At 42.1% G+C, this 16,779-nt stretch overlaps 1 protein-coding gene across 1 annotated transcript in view; it reads right to left on the reverse strand.

Moving 5' to 3' along the window:
• The window catches only part of ctnna2 (catenin (cadherin-associated protein), alpha 2), a 279,750-nt gene that overhangs the window by 195,427 nt on the left and 67,544 nt on the right, over positions 1-16,779 (reverse strand). The window contains exon 7 of the mRNA XM_029429381.1: positions 2,501-2,704. Within this exon, the coding sequence (XP_029285241.1) occupies positions 2,501-2,704 (204 nt within the window). The remainder of the gene's footprint in view (positions 1-2,500; positions 2,705-16,779) is intronic.

Consider the following 16,779-nt stretch of genomic DNA (forward strand, 5'->3'; position numbering starts at 1 on the left):
GGATCTTTAATCTAATATGGATCCTTATCTAATAGCCCCCCATTGTTTCTAGACTACTTTATGAGCCCAGATGCCACAACAAATACACATAATTAGGTTGAAGATAATAGAGTATTACATAGGGCCTTTTGCCAGCAGGAGAACTGATTCTGTAGGGATCAATATACAGCTGGCTTGCCAATTGCTCAATGCACACAAATGACACTTAATACACGATGGATCGCACTTAAGGGCACAGTTTCAGCAGGCCGCACATGCAGTAAATCCAAAAGATTATCTTCAAGATTTTATTTTGATCATTGGACCAAAGTCAAAATACATCAAATAATGCACTGCAGGGTTAAAGGTTATATAGATGACATGTGTATGTAGACCACCAAGCTTTTAAAGGAGGTACAGAATAAAAGTAATGTTTTTCCAAAAAATAATAATAAAAAAATATATACATAAAATATTGTGAATTAGTTATTTAAAAAGATGTTGTGTGGTCCAAAATGAATGTTCTGTTTACATCTGTGTAAGATATCCGACATGTAGTTGCGGCTAATGCCATTGCTAACAAGGGCCTAGGCGGCCATTTTTCTTCTTGACTGGTAAGCTAAAGCTAGGGTTTGCTAGTTAGCTAGCGGTGAATCTACTCCGACACTGTCCATGAAATATGTAGGTTGTGCATCGAACTGGCAACCACGTTGTTTTTTAATTGAACGCAATAGAAGTGGGAGGGGGAGTGTGCCATCTAGTTACTACATGTTATCAATTGCACCTTTAAATATTGTGGTTTATGTGAGGTTGTTTATAATATTGACCAAAAAGAGCTTATTTGAGAGCTGCTTTCAAACTGGCCTAGATTTCCACAGTGGTACTAAAGTACTGCTTCCTTTAGGGAGAAAACCAGCCCTTCACAAACACTTGACACAGCAGCAGTGCAGATTGTTGCTGACCTCAGATCACTAGTTCACTTTTAAAAGTTGTCATTCGAGACTTATTTTTGGCTAAAGTATCTTTATGTACCAAATGAATAAGCATATATTATTACAATCATTGTTGATGTTTTTCTGCCCCGACTGCTGCGATTACTCTTACAAATACAGTATTAATGTGAGAAGGCTGCCAAGTTCCAATTCAATAAGCAATGATATCATCATCTTTAGTGTCATTTGTTTCAGTAAAGAGAGTTGGAAAGGAACACTTTTCCCTCTGCAGCTTTCTTTGTGCATTAAGGAACAGAGTGATCTGTTCTTTACGATCATGTCAGCCATTTACTCAGGAGTTATGGTTGGCTTGCATGTATATCTGAAACTAAGATTATGCTGTTGATTTCTTTTCACTAATCAGTTAATTGGAAGTGCCCCACACATGTGGCTGTATTTAAGTTGAATTAACTGTAATGTGTTGTAATTAGCTGTGGAGCCTTAAATATGCTATTCTATATGTTGTAACGTTTCTATTCTGTTTCTTTATCCACGTGCTATAATGCATGTGCGCGATGATGTGTACGTGCAAGACAGGTGATGGATGAATGCGCATGTGTGTTAGCGGAAATCATACTGTAAGAGGTTTCCCACTTGGTTTTAAGATGATAAAAGGAGATCAGACATTTAATAGATTCAACATTTAATGTTTCCGGTTTAATGGCACAATCGCAAAGTCCAGCAAAAAGAACTAAGTCATGTGTGCAAGGTCAATGGCAGTGTATCCAAGTGCATCCACGCTTATGTAGACACAGCTCACTATGCACAAAAGGGTCTGTTGAAGTAGAATATAAATTGGATGTTTGAGATGATTAATCATTGTCTTGGCAAGTCTCATAACCTTTAAACAGCTGTGCCAATCACAGTGGTGCATGAGGAAAATGGCTCATCAAATGGAGAGCAAAAGTCTAGACCGGCTTCTCAAAGAAGGACAATACTATTGTTGCCCTGGAGGTTTAGAGTCACAACATACAAATATATGACATTGCCAATATTCTATGTAGCCAAAGGCCCATAATGTCCCTTTTAACTTACACTAAACTACGTTTGTGGGGTTATTGAAAGTCCTCTCGTGCCATGTTTTCCAAGTGGTATGGTGCATTTTTCATTTTTCTGAAAATAAACCTAATCCACATCTAGTATTACCACGTCAAAGAGCACCTTACCTTTCACTGTCTCATCTCCTCCCACCTTTGCACCTGTCGCACTACTCTAAGAACAAAAATACCAAAGGGATCGGCAAAGAGCAATTCAAGGTAAGGAAATGACCAACATGTAACTTGGATTGCACTACTGTGAGCCGCACACGTCAAACAATTGACATCATTTTTGGGCTGAGCTAGTCTAATTAAAAGGCTTGGTGTTTGATGGCAGGTGAAAGTATCATGAGAGAAAATATATTACTTGAAATAAAGTGGAGAGAGGTGTTAAAACATCTGAACATGGAATGTGTTGACAGAGAGAGGTGTCAGAAGTGTGTGCGGTTGCAGTTAGCTAATGAGTATTAAATGATCAGAGAGGAAGCTTACATTGTTCATGTACTCGCTCAACAAGTCTTGCAGGGCCTGTCGAACGGCGTTGCACTCGGCCACGATGCGTTCGCGGCGGTCGTCACGTGTGCACGAGGAGTCGGCCATTAGTGCGGCACCACTGATGATGCTCTCCAAGCGCTCCTCCAGAGAGGGCCGGAAACGAGCCTCACTGAATGTCAGAGGGTCCAGGATGATCTTGTTCTGTAAGGCAAAAAGACACGTAGAAGGTCAGGACAGTAAAGACCAATCTGTGTTAAAACTGACAAATGGAGGACCAAACCAAACTGTGATAATCTGTAATCCAGATTTCATCAGGCTTTGATACAGCGTGTCAAGTGATTTTAGTGCATTTTTGACAGAATCCCAGTGATACATGACATCATTTCTGATAACAGATCAACAGCAGCATTATCAGTTGACTATATGAAGTAGATGCCAGAAGTCAGCTAACCAGCCAGTGAACTGACAAAGTGCTCCTTTCTGCATAACTGAATGCTTTAATTTAATGGCAGGTATACAGCACATGAAAAAATATGATATGATTTTGGAACCAACTTAGACCTTTGCTTACAAAAGAGCTTTGAAAGAGTGAGTGAGACATTTCAGGCTGCACTGCTCTCCCAAAAAAGACTAGCGCTTGAACACAAAATGGAAGTCCAACTCAAAAGCATCTTCTCATTAAAACCCAGAACTGAATTTTTTTTTTTTTTTTAAATGCTACAACTTCAACAACAATCAATACAAAACACTCTGCTTTGTGAGCCCTGCAAGTTGTGTTTCAGAAAGTATAGTGCATATAGCTTTTAAACACAGACATGCAGCTGTTCTGCAAGTGAGAAACAACTCTCATGATGAGATGGAGATAAAGTGCTCATGAGTTTATTTTTGGAAGAATGGCACGGTGACCCCGCATACTGTGTAAAACATTACTCAAGTCAGATCTAAAAACATTAGTCAGGGAGACGAGACAGGAGAAATAAAAGGCAGATGGTAGTGGAAGGTAGTGGCATATCTTTATATGAATAATAAAACAACTTGTTACAGAAGGTCCTATTATCTTTTTCTTTTTCAGATTACAATCGCACCTATAGGCAACAATGCCTTTGTACATATGATTGTAACTGATAGGGTATTATATAGAGCACAGTAGGACTTCACTTGAAACACATGTGTGTTTATCGCCCTCGGCTTCTCTGACAATAATGTGAATACTGCGGTAATAAAAGGCATTTATTTTAATGTTGATTTATCTTGTTTTGTTCAATTCGGAGAGATAGGAAAAGCAATTGATCAGTGAATAGAGACGGCAATTCATGAAGCAGAACAACAACATGTGCCTCGCAATTTACTGCAAAAACTGTTTTATCATAGCCCCTTTCCATCTATTCACATGGGAACATTTACCTGATAGCAATTCCAGTTTAGTCTTTCCATCCTAAGGATCAACAAAACCAATTAAATAAAAAGCATTTTTAATCTTCAGCATCCAATCCACCCAAAGTTAAATTTCAGTGACATCTAAGCGGTAAATAAACTAAACATTCACTAATAACTCTGAGGGGGAAAGCCTGAAGATGTGGCTCTGTGGCATACATGACGAGTTGTACAAGTGTTGGGTAATCGTACGGAGCAAAGGTGCAGTGTTTGGTCTCTCCTCAGACAGTCTAATCCTGGGGCAGGATGACAGACTGTCAGATGATGCATAATAACATGTAAGGTAAGAGAGCGAAAGCACTAAGCATAACCTACTTTCCATCTGCAGCTGGCAGGAAAAAGATCGGCAAAAACAAGATTTTGCAGTAAAGAAAAAAGAAAAAAGAAAATAGATGAGGAAGCAAGACAGAGTTTGCGTGTATGGAAAATAAAAAACAAGATCGAAGGATGAAATAGAAGGAGAGAAAGAAATTTAAATATAGAACAGAAAAAAGCTTTTGTGAAGAAGACAGTCACGTGGTTCTGGAGCTGGCCTACAATGAGCGAGATCCACACCAGTGAATGACCTTGTGAACATTACTTACAGAGTTTAAACAATTCTCTTGTACCTGTTCATTGCCACAAGGATACCATGACAAAAGCCAAACACTTCAAGCCATGTGTGATGTATAACCTTACAGTAATGTAACGTATTTCATGTCAGCTTTGAATTGTCATACCTTTTTAGTGTATTGACATTTGATTTCGTTCATCACCTGTAATTTATATTTCATAGAAATATTTCTCTGCTGTGTGCCAGAGCAGGAATAGCATAATGTGGACACAACTCCTTATTGATTCATTTGTTGTCTAGCAGCCCATCTATGCCAACATTAGTTAACGCAAGCATATTTTTTAAAGTTGTCAATACATCAGTTGATTTCTTTCCCGCATTAAAATAAGGAGTAAAAAAACAAGTCGATGTTTCTTCTTTCTTTCCCCCTGCTCCTAAAACATCTCCAATGTTTTCACTTTATAGTTTTACAGGTGTTAAATAAAAGGTACAGCATGTAGATGAGACAAGGCTAGCTGATTCCACTGGTGTCTCTATCTCTGTACTGCAATCATTAACCAGAAATTAATAATGATAGGAGACCAAAAAGCATATTTGGTTCTTAGTAATCTTACTAATATCACGCTCTGATATAGAGCCTGCAGTCCATCTCCTTTATCAAGCAAAAATAAAGCTTCATTTTAAGAGATCAGTTCCATTAAATGCTAAGTCCTAACATATATATATATATATATATATATATATATATATATATATATATATATATATAAAATATGGATGTCATAATCACCCAAAACATTTTGGAGGAAGGGACTACATTCCCATATAAAACACACAATGTATGAATGTACAGAAAGACTGCACAATCAATCCACCACTGGTTAGTTTCCAGTAAGGTGATCCACTTTGTTAACCAAATCAAATAAAAAGCATCCCTTATCCCTCGTCTTCCCTTGTTGTGAAATGGCTATACTCATGTCGAGCTTTAAGAAGGAACAAAACAAAGCTCAATGTACTGCGCATCTCAACATGGAAAGATGTAAAGAACATGAAAGGAACCGAATAACAACCTTTACTCTACTCAATTGCTTTTCCACACATGATGTGAGGTTGCCATTATCTCTGTGAGCTGGGGATAGGCAGAGTAGAAAGAGTAGCAAATGCTCGGTTGACAAAGGCTAGAGTGGTTTTCAAAGTAATTGGCAGCGGCTCCGTCCTCGTAGGAGCTCACAAACATGACTGATAGTCAGTTCTCCCAATAAGCTTCACATTTTTTTGTGACTTTTGTTTTATTTCAACCTCATCACCAATTAATGTGTTGTTTGTCGCTTTGCTTTAAAATGCCCAAAGGAGCCAGTATTTGTGAAAAGTATCTCTGACAAGTGCACACAGTAAATGATGCCACAGTCAAAACCTGTAGAGTTCAACGCCCCCTTATACAACTAATAGATCCGTAGACAACCTTATGCTTCTGTTGCACCTCAGTGACGACGATGATGCATTCATAAACACTCTTCACGTATGGTATATTCCCATGCTGCAAGATTTTGTTTTACATCTAACCCTCCTCTGGAAGTTCACAGAGCAGAGTCAGCTTGTGAGCAGTTTGACTGGAGAATGGGGATTTGTTGTAGTGTTCAAGGATAATTCAGCAGAGCATATTTGCTGACTTGTGAAGCCTTTCAATGTAGCGTGTCAAAATCTTTAAATTCCTTGAAGAAAAAGAGTACATTTGTCTTACTTAGTGATAGGTCACTTTGCTCAACTGAAATGTACTCAAGCAAAACTATAATGGTAAAAGAACAGCCATGCCACTTCCTAACTTATCTTCATATTGAACAAATGTTTAGTAGTTTTCTGATACAGTAGGCTGCTTGCACAGGAGCAGTTAGACAGATCTTACCTGCAGGATAATGAAACAGTTAAGTTTGCTCCTCGATTCTAGGTCACGCTTTAAGCCTGTAATTCAATGTGAATGTTGATTTTGACAGTGTATCAGACCCAGAGGCAACCTTAGGCGACTAATAACCTCACCATCAGAGGTTGAGGTTATTAGTTTGACCCCACTATAGGGCATTAACCAGCGAGACAGGGCACATGTCACATCATCCTATATCAAATGTGCCTTCCAGGACTTTAAAATATTTGATGACAACTATTTTGTCTAAGAGGGAAGTTCAACAAAGTCTTGAACATACCACTGTATTGCCTCTGGTGGCCCTATTCCAGGGTTCAAGGGCTGTTTGGTTGTGACTATTACGCTGTTTGACAAAGCTCTGCCCACGCTGGCCCAGGAGGGGCATTAGTCATAACCCACTTTCTGATTGATTAACTTTAATGAAGAGCGCCCGACTCAGGGTTAGGGTTTTGCCTTCTATTGTCACACAGTTGAAGGCAATTACAACAACTTTGAACATGCCAATTTGTGTGGGTGTGGTAAATAATAGTGGATTAGTTCAGTCACTTTTAAACTTTTCATCAGTTAGAAATAGGGAAAAAAGTTACATCTAAAAAATTGAGTGGGTGCATGCAAGTTCATTTAGAGCTGTGTCATGATCGTGTGACTAACAACATTACTTCTTGGCTTACACTCACATCCTCATGCCATCAGTGTAAGAAACTCTAGGTTTCTGCTTGATGGAGTCAAGTTCATTTTATTTATACATCCTAATATCACAAAACACAAAATTGCCTGAAGGAGCTTTACAATCTGTTCAGCATACGTCACCCACTATCCTTTCAAACCTCGCTTCCGATAAGTAAAAACTCTTTAAAAAAACTTTAATGGGGTAAAAATGGAAGATCAACTGAGGAGGGATCCCTCTCGCAGGACAGACAGACATGCAATAGATGGTGTGTATACAGAATAACCAACATAATAAAGTAACAGTAAAATCCATAGGACACAAATGATGACTAGAATGTGAAGATGGAGGATTCAGAAGTTAAGACAGGCATAGAAGTTGCCAGAGTTGTATAGTCTTCTAATCATATTAGTCCACCTTCTATCTCTAACACGAGGAGGTCTAAATGGACATTTGGCGCTCTTTCTTTTTGCACACACTGCACCTCGACAGCTTAGTCCTCTATTGGCGAGGGGAAGAGGGGGCATCTGTGTTGCCCAATTTTTGTAACCTTTCAAAACAGATAATCCAAATGTTACACTCGCAGCAATTGGCCAACTGTGCAACATCCGCAGCACTTTTTTGTAATCATAGCGGCAGAGCTGGTAAACAATCCATGCCAGGAAATGAGTGTAAATGTGTGCAGTATTAGCATGTGGCTTGTTTACTGATCGTTTGTACTAACGAATACTTACATTTTACAATAACCCATAACTAAGATGACGAGATTCTGGGCTAGTCAATAACATACACACTTAACTTTATATTATGGGTGTGTTACTGTGACCTGACCAGATGTCCTTCAGGATAGTGATATGCAACTTGGCCTTTGCTATTAGTATTTTACCTTAAACTCTAAAGATTAAAAGAAAAGTCATTTATGCATACACAAATAATTATTTCATGTAGTCATCCATGTATTCACCTGGTAGACCTTCTGGAGTACACTAAATATTTCAAAGGGTGAGCTTTTACCACGTCTTTATATTGTAAAGAAAGCTAAAATGGGTAGCGTTGAATCTTTTATACGTAAAAACAGTAGGACATCTGAGAAAAGAGACCTCAATACATTAAATCCTTACAGGGCAGAATCTACTAAACTTCCCCTGAATGTTTCATAAAATACAAGAGAGGGTTAAGTAAAGAACACATTTTTGAGAAAATGCATAGCACATGGAGGGTGAAAAGTACTTTCAAAAACAGCCTAAAAAGAACACGCAACCGTGTGTGATTATGTCTAATCAAAAATAAAAGCCAAAATAAGTGTATTGCAATCACACATTGTGGTGCAAACAAATTGGAGCCAACTGAACCATAAATTAGTTTCCAACAGTGTCTTCTGTTGGAGTGTTAAAAAGCACACCATGTACTAACATTAGATGGCTTCGTCCTTTGTTATACAGTGTAAAGACAAGAGAAAGAGTTTTTAAACCTTTGACACAAACCAAAAAAATAGAAAAACTATTAGATGCTTTAGCCATGTCCATTGCATGGAGGACACACACTGTCATCACAGCTCAAATATATAGCAATTATAATATATACATGAAATATGTATATAAACTAGATATGCCGACCATCAAAACTATCAAGGTTATTTAACATTCATATCATCAAGAGACCAGAATATTGCAGCTACAGCATGATGTGGTTAATGCATGATAGCAGCTTTAGTCCAATACTTATGTGTAATATTAACAAGCACCATAACGTATTGTAGGCATTTTATTTATCTTCCATCCATCCATCCATCGTCTACCGCTTATCCGGGATCGGGTCGCGGGGGCAGCAGCTCCAGTAAGGAACCCCAATCTTCCCTTTCTCCGGGCCACATCCTCCAGCTCCGACTGGGGGATCCTGAATCGTTCCCAGGCCAGAGAGGAGATATAATCTCTCCACCGAGTCCTGGGTCTTCCCCGGGGTCTCCTCCCAGCTGGACGTGCCTGGAACACCTCCCTAGGGAGGCGCCCAGGTGGCATCCTTACTAGATGCCCGAACCACCTCAACTGGCTCCTTTCAACGTAAAGGAGCAGCGGCTCTACTCCGAGTCTCTCACGGATGGCTGAGCTTCTCACCCTATCTCTAAGGGAGACGCCAGCCACCCGTCTGAGAAAACCCATTTCGGCCGCTTGTACCCGTGATCTCGTTCTTTCGGTCATGACCCAGCCTTCATGACCATAGGTGAGGGTAGGAACGAAGATCGACCGGTAGATTGAGAGCTTTGCCTTCTGGCTCAGCTCTCTTTTCGTCACAACGGTGCGGTAAAGTGACTGTAATACCGCCCCCGCTGCTCCGATTCTCCGGCCAATCTCTCGCTCCATTGTCCCCTCACTCGCAAACAAGACCCCGAGGTACTTGAACTCCTTCACTTGGGGTAATGGCTCATTCCCTACCCGGAGTAGGCAATCCACCGGTTTCCTGCTGAGAGCCATGGCCTCAGATTTGGAGGTGCTGATCCTCATCCCAACCGCTTCACACTCGGCTGCGACCGATCCAGTGACTGTTGAAGGTCACAGACCGATGATGCCATAAGGACCACATCATCTGCAAAGAGCAGCGATGAGATCCTCAGGTCACCGAACTGCAACCCCTCTCCTCCACGACTACGCCTCGATATCCTATCCATGAAAATCACGAACAGGATTGGTGATAAAGCGCAGCCCTGGCGGAGGCCAACATTCACTGGAAACGAGTCCGACTTACTGCCGAGTATCCGGACACAACTCTCGCTTTGGGCGTACAGGGATTGGATGGCCCTCAAAAGTGACCCCCTCACCCCATACTCCCGCAGCACCTCCCACAGTATCACCCGGGGGACCCGGTCATACGCCTTCTCCAGATCCACAAAACACATGTAGACCGGATGGGCGTACTCCCAGGCCCCTCCAGGATCCTTGCAAGAGTGAAGAGTTGGTCCGTTGTTCCACGACCAGGACGGAATCCGCATTGTTCCTCTTCAATCAGAGGTTCGACTACCGGCCGAACCCTCCTTTCCAGTACCTTGGAGTAGACTTTACCAGGGAGGCTGAGAAGTGTGATACCCCTGTAGTTGGCACACACTCTCTGGTCCCCCTTTTTAAATAGGGGAACCACCACCCCGGTCTGCCAACCCCTAGGCACTGTCCCAGACTTCCACGCAATGTTGACGAGGCGTGTCAACCAAGACAGCCCCTCAACACCCAAAGCCTTCAGCATTTCTGGACGGATCTCATCAACCCCTGCGGCTTTGCCACTGTGGAGTTGTTTGACTACCTCAGTGACTTCCATCAGGGAAATTGACGATGATCCCCCATCAGCTTCCAGCTCTGCCTCAACCATAGAGGGCGTGTTAGTCGGATTCAGGAGTTCCTCAAAGTGCTCCTTCCACCGGCCGATAACCTTCTCAGTTGAAGTCAGCAGGGTCCCACCCTTGCTGTACACAGCTTGGATGGTTCCTCGCTTCCCCCTCCTGAGGTGGTTTTCCAGAAGCACCTTGGTGCCGACCGAAAGTCCTTCTCCATAGCTTCTCCGAACTTCTCCCACACCCGCTGCTTTGCCTCTGACACGGCAGAAGCTGCCGCCCTTCTAGTCCTTCGATACCCTGCAACTATTTCCGGAGTCCTCCCGGATAACATAACCCGGAAGGACTCCTTCTTCAGTCGGACGGCTTCCCTGACCACCGGGGTCCACCACGGTGTTCGAGGGTTACCGCCCCTTGAGGCACCTAAGACCTTGAGACCACAGCTCATCACCGCAGCTTCAGCAATAGAGGTTTTGAACATCGCCCACTCAGGTTCAATGCCCCCAACCTCCACAGGGATGGCTGAAAAGCTCCGCCGGAGGTGTGAGTTAAAGATCCCCAGGACAGGGGCTTCCTCCAGACGTTCCCAGTTCACCCGCACTACCCGTTTGGGTTTACCAGGTCTGTCCAGAGTCTTCCCCCACCCCTTGATCCAACTCACCACCAGATGGTGATCAGTCGACAGCTCCGCCCCTCTCTTCACCCGAGTGTCCAAAACATGCGGCCTCAGGTCAGATGATACGATTACGAAATCGATCATTGACCTTTGGCCTAGGGTGCTCTGGTACCACGTGCACTTATGAGCATCCTTATGTTCGAACATGGTGTTTGTTATGGCCATTCCATGGCTAGCACAGAAGTCCAATAACAAACGACCGTTCGGGTTTAGATCAGGGAGGCCCTTCCTCCCAATCACGCCTCTCCAGGTGTCTCCATCGTTTCCCACGTGTGCGTTGAAGTCTCCCAGCAAGACTATGGAGTCCCCTACTGGAGCCCCCTGCAGGGCTCCATTCAGGGTCTCCAAGAAGGCCGAATACTCAGAACTGCGGTTTGGGGCATAGGCACAAACAACACTCAGAGTTTTCCCCCCCATAACCCGAAGGCGTAGGGAGGCGACCCTCTCGTCCACCGGGATAAACTCCAACATAGCGGTGCTCAGCCGGGGGCTAGTGAGTATCCCCACCCCGGCCTGACGCCTCACACCTTGGGCAACTCCGGAGAAGAATAGAGTCCAACCCCTATCCAGGAGTACGGTTCCAGAGCCAAGACTGTGCGTGGAGGTAAGCCCCACCAGATCCAACTGGTAGCGCTCCACCTCCCGCACTAGTTCCGGCTCCTTCCCCCACAGAGAGGTGACGTTCCACGTCCCCAGAGCCTAGCCTCTGCTGCCCGGGTCTGGTCCGTCGAGGTCCCTGACCATCACTGCCACCCATGTGACAGCGCACCCGACCCCAGCGGTTTTTCCCATGAGTGGTGGGCCCACAGGATGGATGGATGGGAGGCACCACGTAGCTTCTTCGGGCTGTTATAAGAAGCTCAAATCACAGCTGTGTCAATGATGTCATATACTGTAGAGTAAGTAAAAAAAGAAAAAGCATTCAACCATAGAATCAAAATTAAGATCACTAACCAATATCAGCATAAGCTAATTGGGATGTAAAAACATAATATAACAAATGTAGTTTCTTCCACGATAACATGTACTGTCCAGCATCTCAAATAAAATATAAAGCTATATTCTTAGAAAAGATGTCCATGACTAATAGTCTTTCCATGGCCATTGGAGGACTATATTAATTATTAAGTTGAGTGGTATTGTCCTTTTATTTGCAGCTGCATGCTGTGCAATAAACATGCATTGCTTTAGAATGTAGCTTGCCCTCTAAAGGTTAAAAATACCACACACATGTATCAAATTAAATCATTCTTAAATAATTAATAAAGGAAAGAAAAAGAGGGAGAACTGGAGCAGAGAAAGGGAAACACACATGAAATGGTAAAACAGTGTAACCAGCAGGAAACTGAGCTAAAAGTACACTATGCCCCAAGACGGAGAGTGCATGCCCCATTGAGTTCACCGGGTCCAGTTCCAATACATTTTCACAATGAAGCGTAAACAAAACTATCTCCTCTAAAACACGTGCGCAGACACATGCTCGCCGAGTTGAAACATCAACAAGACTGTACACGTGTTAATTAGAACTGCACTTTGAACAAAGACAAAAGCCGTCCCAACTGCAAACAGGGACGTATTCAGTCAACAATCCGACTGCATCCTCCAGATGTCTTCGGCGTGTTTGAGGAATTACAGTATATGAATATTTTGAGCGGAGTTGTTTATTTGGGAATGAGGTGAAAGAGAGGGGGAAAGTAGAGAAAGCTCGACTGATCGGTAGAAACAAGAAAGCAGCCGCAGAACACACAGAATAGTTTCCCATAGTTAATGAAGCGCTTTCACACATATTTAGAAGTGATCCAAGTGGTCAGGACATCTTGATTAATGATTGAACTTGTATCCTGCTGGTTTGATTATGTCAAGTTAGTCTATAACTAAGCAGAGAGAGGAAAGTTCTGCATATAATTAACTTGATTAGGGAAAATAAATAACAACTTTCAGTATAATCACGTTGTACATAACATCAACACATTTAGCTCTCTGTGGGCATTGCTCTCTTAAAATATGCCTGAAACTCGCATTCGAATGCGCGTTGTTTGAATGTTTGTATCATTGGAGCCGTCGACGTTCGCTCTTCAGTAACATATGCCCGTTTCATCCCCCTCGTCCCCGTGGGTTCGCACTTCTTGACACCTCATCGCTTTTCCCCCGTCTGTTGTTTGCCGTGATACGTTTTCTCAAAAAAGGTGAAACGGTGATACCAGACAAAAACGATGACCCAATTCACAGCAGTTTCAATTTGGAGAGCAATATTTGTTTTGTTGCCTCGCCTGGCTCAGAGAATATCTGCTCTGCCATGTCTGGAAAACAGAACTAAGAAAGTGACAGCATCCACGCTTTGCTACCATGACAACTAAGAAACACTATCATAAAATAGTGGAAAGCTGCTTTTTGTGGTGGGTTTCAGGCACACTTAAGGACCAACTGAAGGTCACCCATCATAAAACAAATGAATGGCTGTGCTATAAGATGAGTAGCGCATCGGGCCTGAAAAGGCAATCAGGAAAACTATGTACTCTAAACTAATGTCCTCAGCAGTGACGCTCATGATACTAAGGCTGTGATATAGCTTGTTTTCAAAACTGTGTAGGTTAAATTATGAGTGTGTGTCCAGTGTGTGTTTATTAATGTAGCAGATGCACATAGACGGAGTCATAAATCATACAGTGGAGTAGCATAATAACAAGCCAACAAGGCTCCCTGTCTGCCCAGGTAATGGTAGCTGGAGCAGTGCCCAGTCTCTGGCATTAGACTCAGAGTGTGGACCCACAGTGAGCTGCAGGGGAGCGTTAGGTGGGGGTTGGTTTTGAGTTGAAAAGGGGTTTGGCAAGACACACTAGACAGCCTCCAATATTTCACTGTATTGGGTGATCTCATGGGAATATTGGAACTTTTTCTTTGACCTTTTTGATCCCAATAACACTAGACAATGATGAATTGAATATTTATATCCGGACGGTCCTCGTTTTTCCGACATACATATTTAATCAGAAAGACGTCTGAGCTTTAATAAATCAAACATTATACTTTCAGGCCTGTTTTTATTTATTTTTTAACCCCTCTACTACAAAATGACAAACTTAACACTTAAGGCACTTTTTCACCAGTTCCCCTGGAGTTAAAGCCATTAAGGCCAGTGAGCAAACTGCATGTCAAGTGAAGCTTTTAGTGCAAGTTCCAGCAGCCAGACAATTATAATTATAATGTCCTAATAACAGCCTCTCAGTTATTATCCTATTAATTCATTGGTTCATGTTCATGAGGCTGTCTGTCAACCAGGGATCATCCTTGCTACTTTACCCCTCTACCACCACCGGTATCAAAGACCCATCTATGGCACCCTAGGGGGATCTCTGAAATGGTTTAATGTCTTTGACGGGTCAAAGATCTTTGAAATATTAAAATGCATTTTACTCCGTTTTGGTGTCTTCCTTGATTTGAATACAACAATCTGTAGCTACGTTGTGGAAATGTGTCTTTATTGTGGACAAACATAAAAGCATCTGATGGAACAGTGATCGCCTTGACATACTAATAAAGCTGCAGTGAAGAAGCTAGAATGACAACACTGTTGACAGTCAAGCTGCAGATAAATTGTCACAGGGTTACAGATGGTATGCAGGTTTTAGTGCGTTTTATTTAATGACAAGTCAGACAATAAGCAAATCAGCAGTGTTGTTATGATCCTGCAGGTGGAAGCTGCCAAACACGCAGGAGCAAGTCCTACAGATGGTCAGTTGACAGCAAGCATCCAGTTGTTTAAAAGACGAAACATACTGGGGATGATCAGCAAAGACACACCTGCCAACTCCACTACAAATCTCATTTGATGTGTTTGGGAGATAAGTGGAATCAATGTTTAACAATGTAAGTCAGTCTGCTCCACTACACCTGGGAGTCTGGTTAGAAACGAGATAATGACGTCTTGGTAAGTTACAACAATACGTTGCTTAAAAAACAAAATAGGAGCAGCAAGCCAAAGCAATTATCACTAAGGAAAATACAGTTAAATATATATGAATAAATGAGGGCGAGCTTATTACATACCCCATAAACATATTAATACTTAAGTCAAAGTTCATCTTTTCAATTACCGACACTGTAGGGTTACTATCTGTTGATGAATTAATCACAGTTGAAAGAAAAAAATTGCAATGAAATATAATTATTATTACGATTAAATACACTATATTTGTTTATATATTTTTACACCATTGTCATTATATTGTATTCGAGCAAAAATGCCTCCAAGGCTTTTACTTGGATGTCTTTGTGAACACAGCTATTTTGTTGTAGCTTAAACGGTAAATATATCTCAGATTTCATAAAGGACAGAATTATTTAGATCTCAGTGGGATATATTTCCCCCTCTGTAGCCAGAGCTGTTTTGATGTTATTTTGTAAAAAGAATAGTAAGTTGTTTGCTTTCGTAAAAACAAAAAATCAGAGATGTACCAAAGCAAGTAATTAATAGAAGCCTCACCGAAGACAAAAAGGTAGAACAGCCATTCACTGAGACATTGGTACCAATCTCCAGGTTTTATGTCCCTAAGAGAGACTCATTGTTGTAAGTGGCAGTGATTATGTCTGCCTTCTAACAACAGCAAAAAAAACAAAAAGCAATGAAGCACAGGACAACAACTGCACATCAATCAGTCCTCTGAGATTCTTCAACAGTGCTCGAGGAGAAGAGGCAATTGACTGACCTCTAGCCCAGGTTTAGTGAGAACGTGTTACCCATAAGATCTTGTTACAGACAGAAATATCCCCCCTCCCTCTCAGAGCCAATCTCGAAATACCTGTGACAGTGTCCTTCACAGTTAAGCTGGGGCCGAAATGTCAGTGAATGAAAGTACTGATGGTGCCATACTTGACAGACACCTACTACCTTCACAGCAAGAGCAGTGGCAAAATGAAACTAAAATAATCATCTCATCATCAGGCAGGACAGATATTTTTTCTCCGCTAGCTCAAACAAGCAAACACCCGAGTCCTCTTCACACATTAGCTGTAAAGAACCCATATAAAGCTGGCTGTTTGCAGAGCTATCCTTGATGCTTTTCATATACGAAGACCTTTATATTACGCACATGCAGTCGTCCATTTGCGTGACATCACCCCATCAGCCAGGCTTCTCTGTGCTGCTATTAAATCCAGGCAGTGACTGTCTAAACCATAATGAGGGGAGCATTTGAGTGGATGGCATGCTCTTGGAGTGTAGGGGGAAGCGTGGTATAATGCCCCCCGTCTCCAGCTGCATTAAAGCCTGAGTTCTTGCACTCTGGTAAGGCCACTTTATATCCGTGAAGAGTGCAGAGAGAGTGGCGCTGTTGCGACTGCGAAAAGTAATAAGGAAAGTATATTAACATGTTGGGTTTTCAAAAACTACAAATGATCTAATTCCCCCCTTCTGCAGTAATAGCAACATGCCACATCATTTAGGTAACACAATAAAACAAAGTGAGACATACTGTATGCCACAGAGGTTCTGGGTGGTAATTATTGCCAGCATGGCTCACTTGCTAATCCCCATTTATTACCTGTTTACTGCAGGTATGAACAAGTAAAGGTAATTAGAATTTGCAGGGATATAAAGATGCAATTAACATTTAAATGTAGGTTTCTTTGTCCTTCCCTTTGCCCTGTAGGGTTAGCTGAGGAGAAAAGGACCTGACTAATTACTCAGCGGGAGCTCGACTGGACTCTCTC

The sequence above is a fragment of the Cottoperca gobio genome, chromosome 1 (genome assembly GCF_900634415.1).
Source record: "Cottoperca gobio chromosome 1, fCotGob3.1, whole genome shotgun sequence".
NCBI classification, from domain to species: Eukaryota; Metazoa; Chordata; class Actinopteri; order Perciformes; family Bovichtidae; genus Cottoperca; species Cottoperca gobio.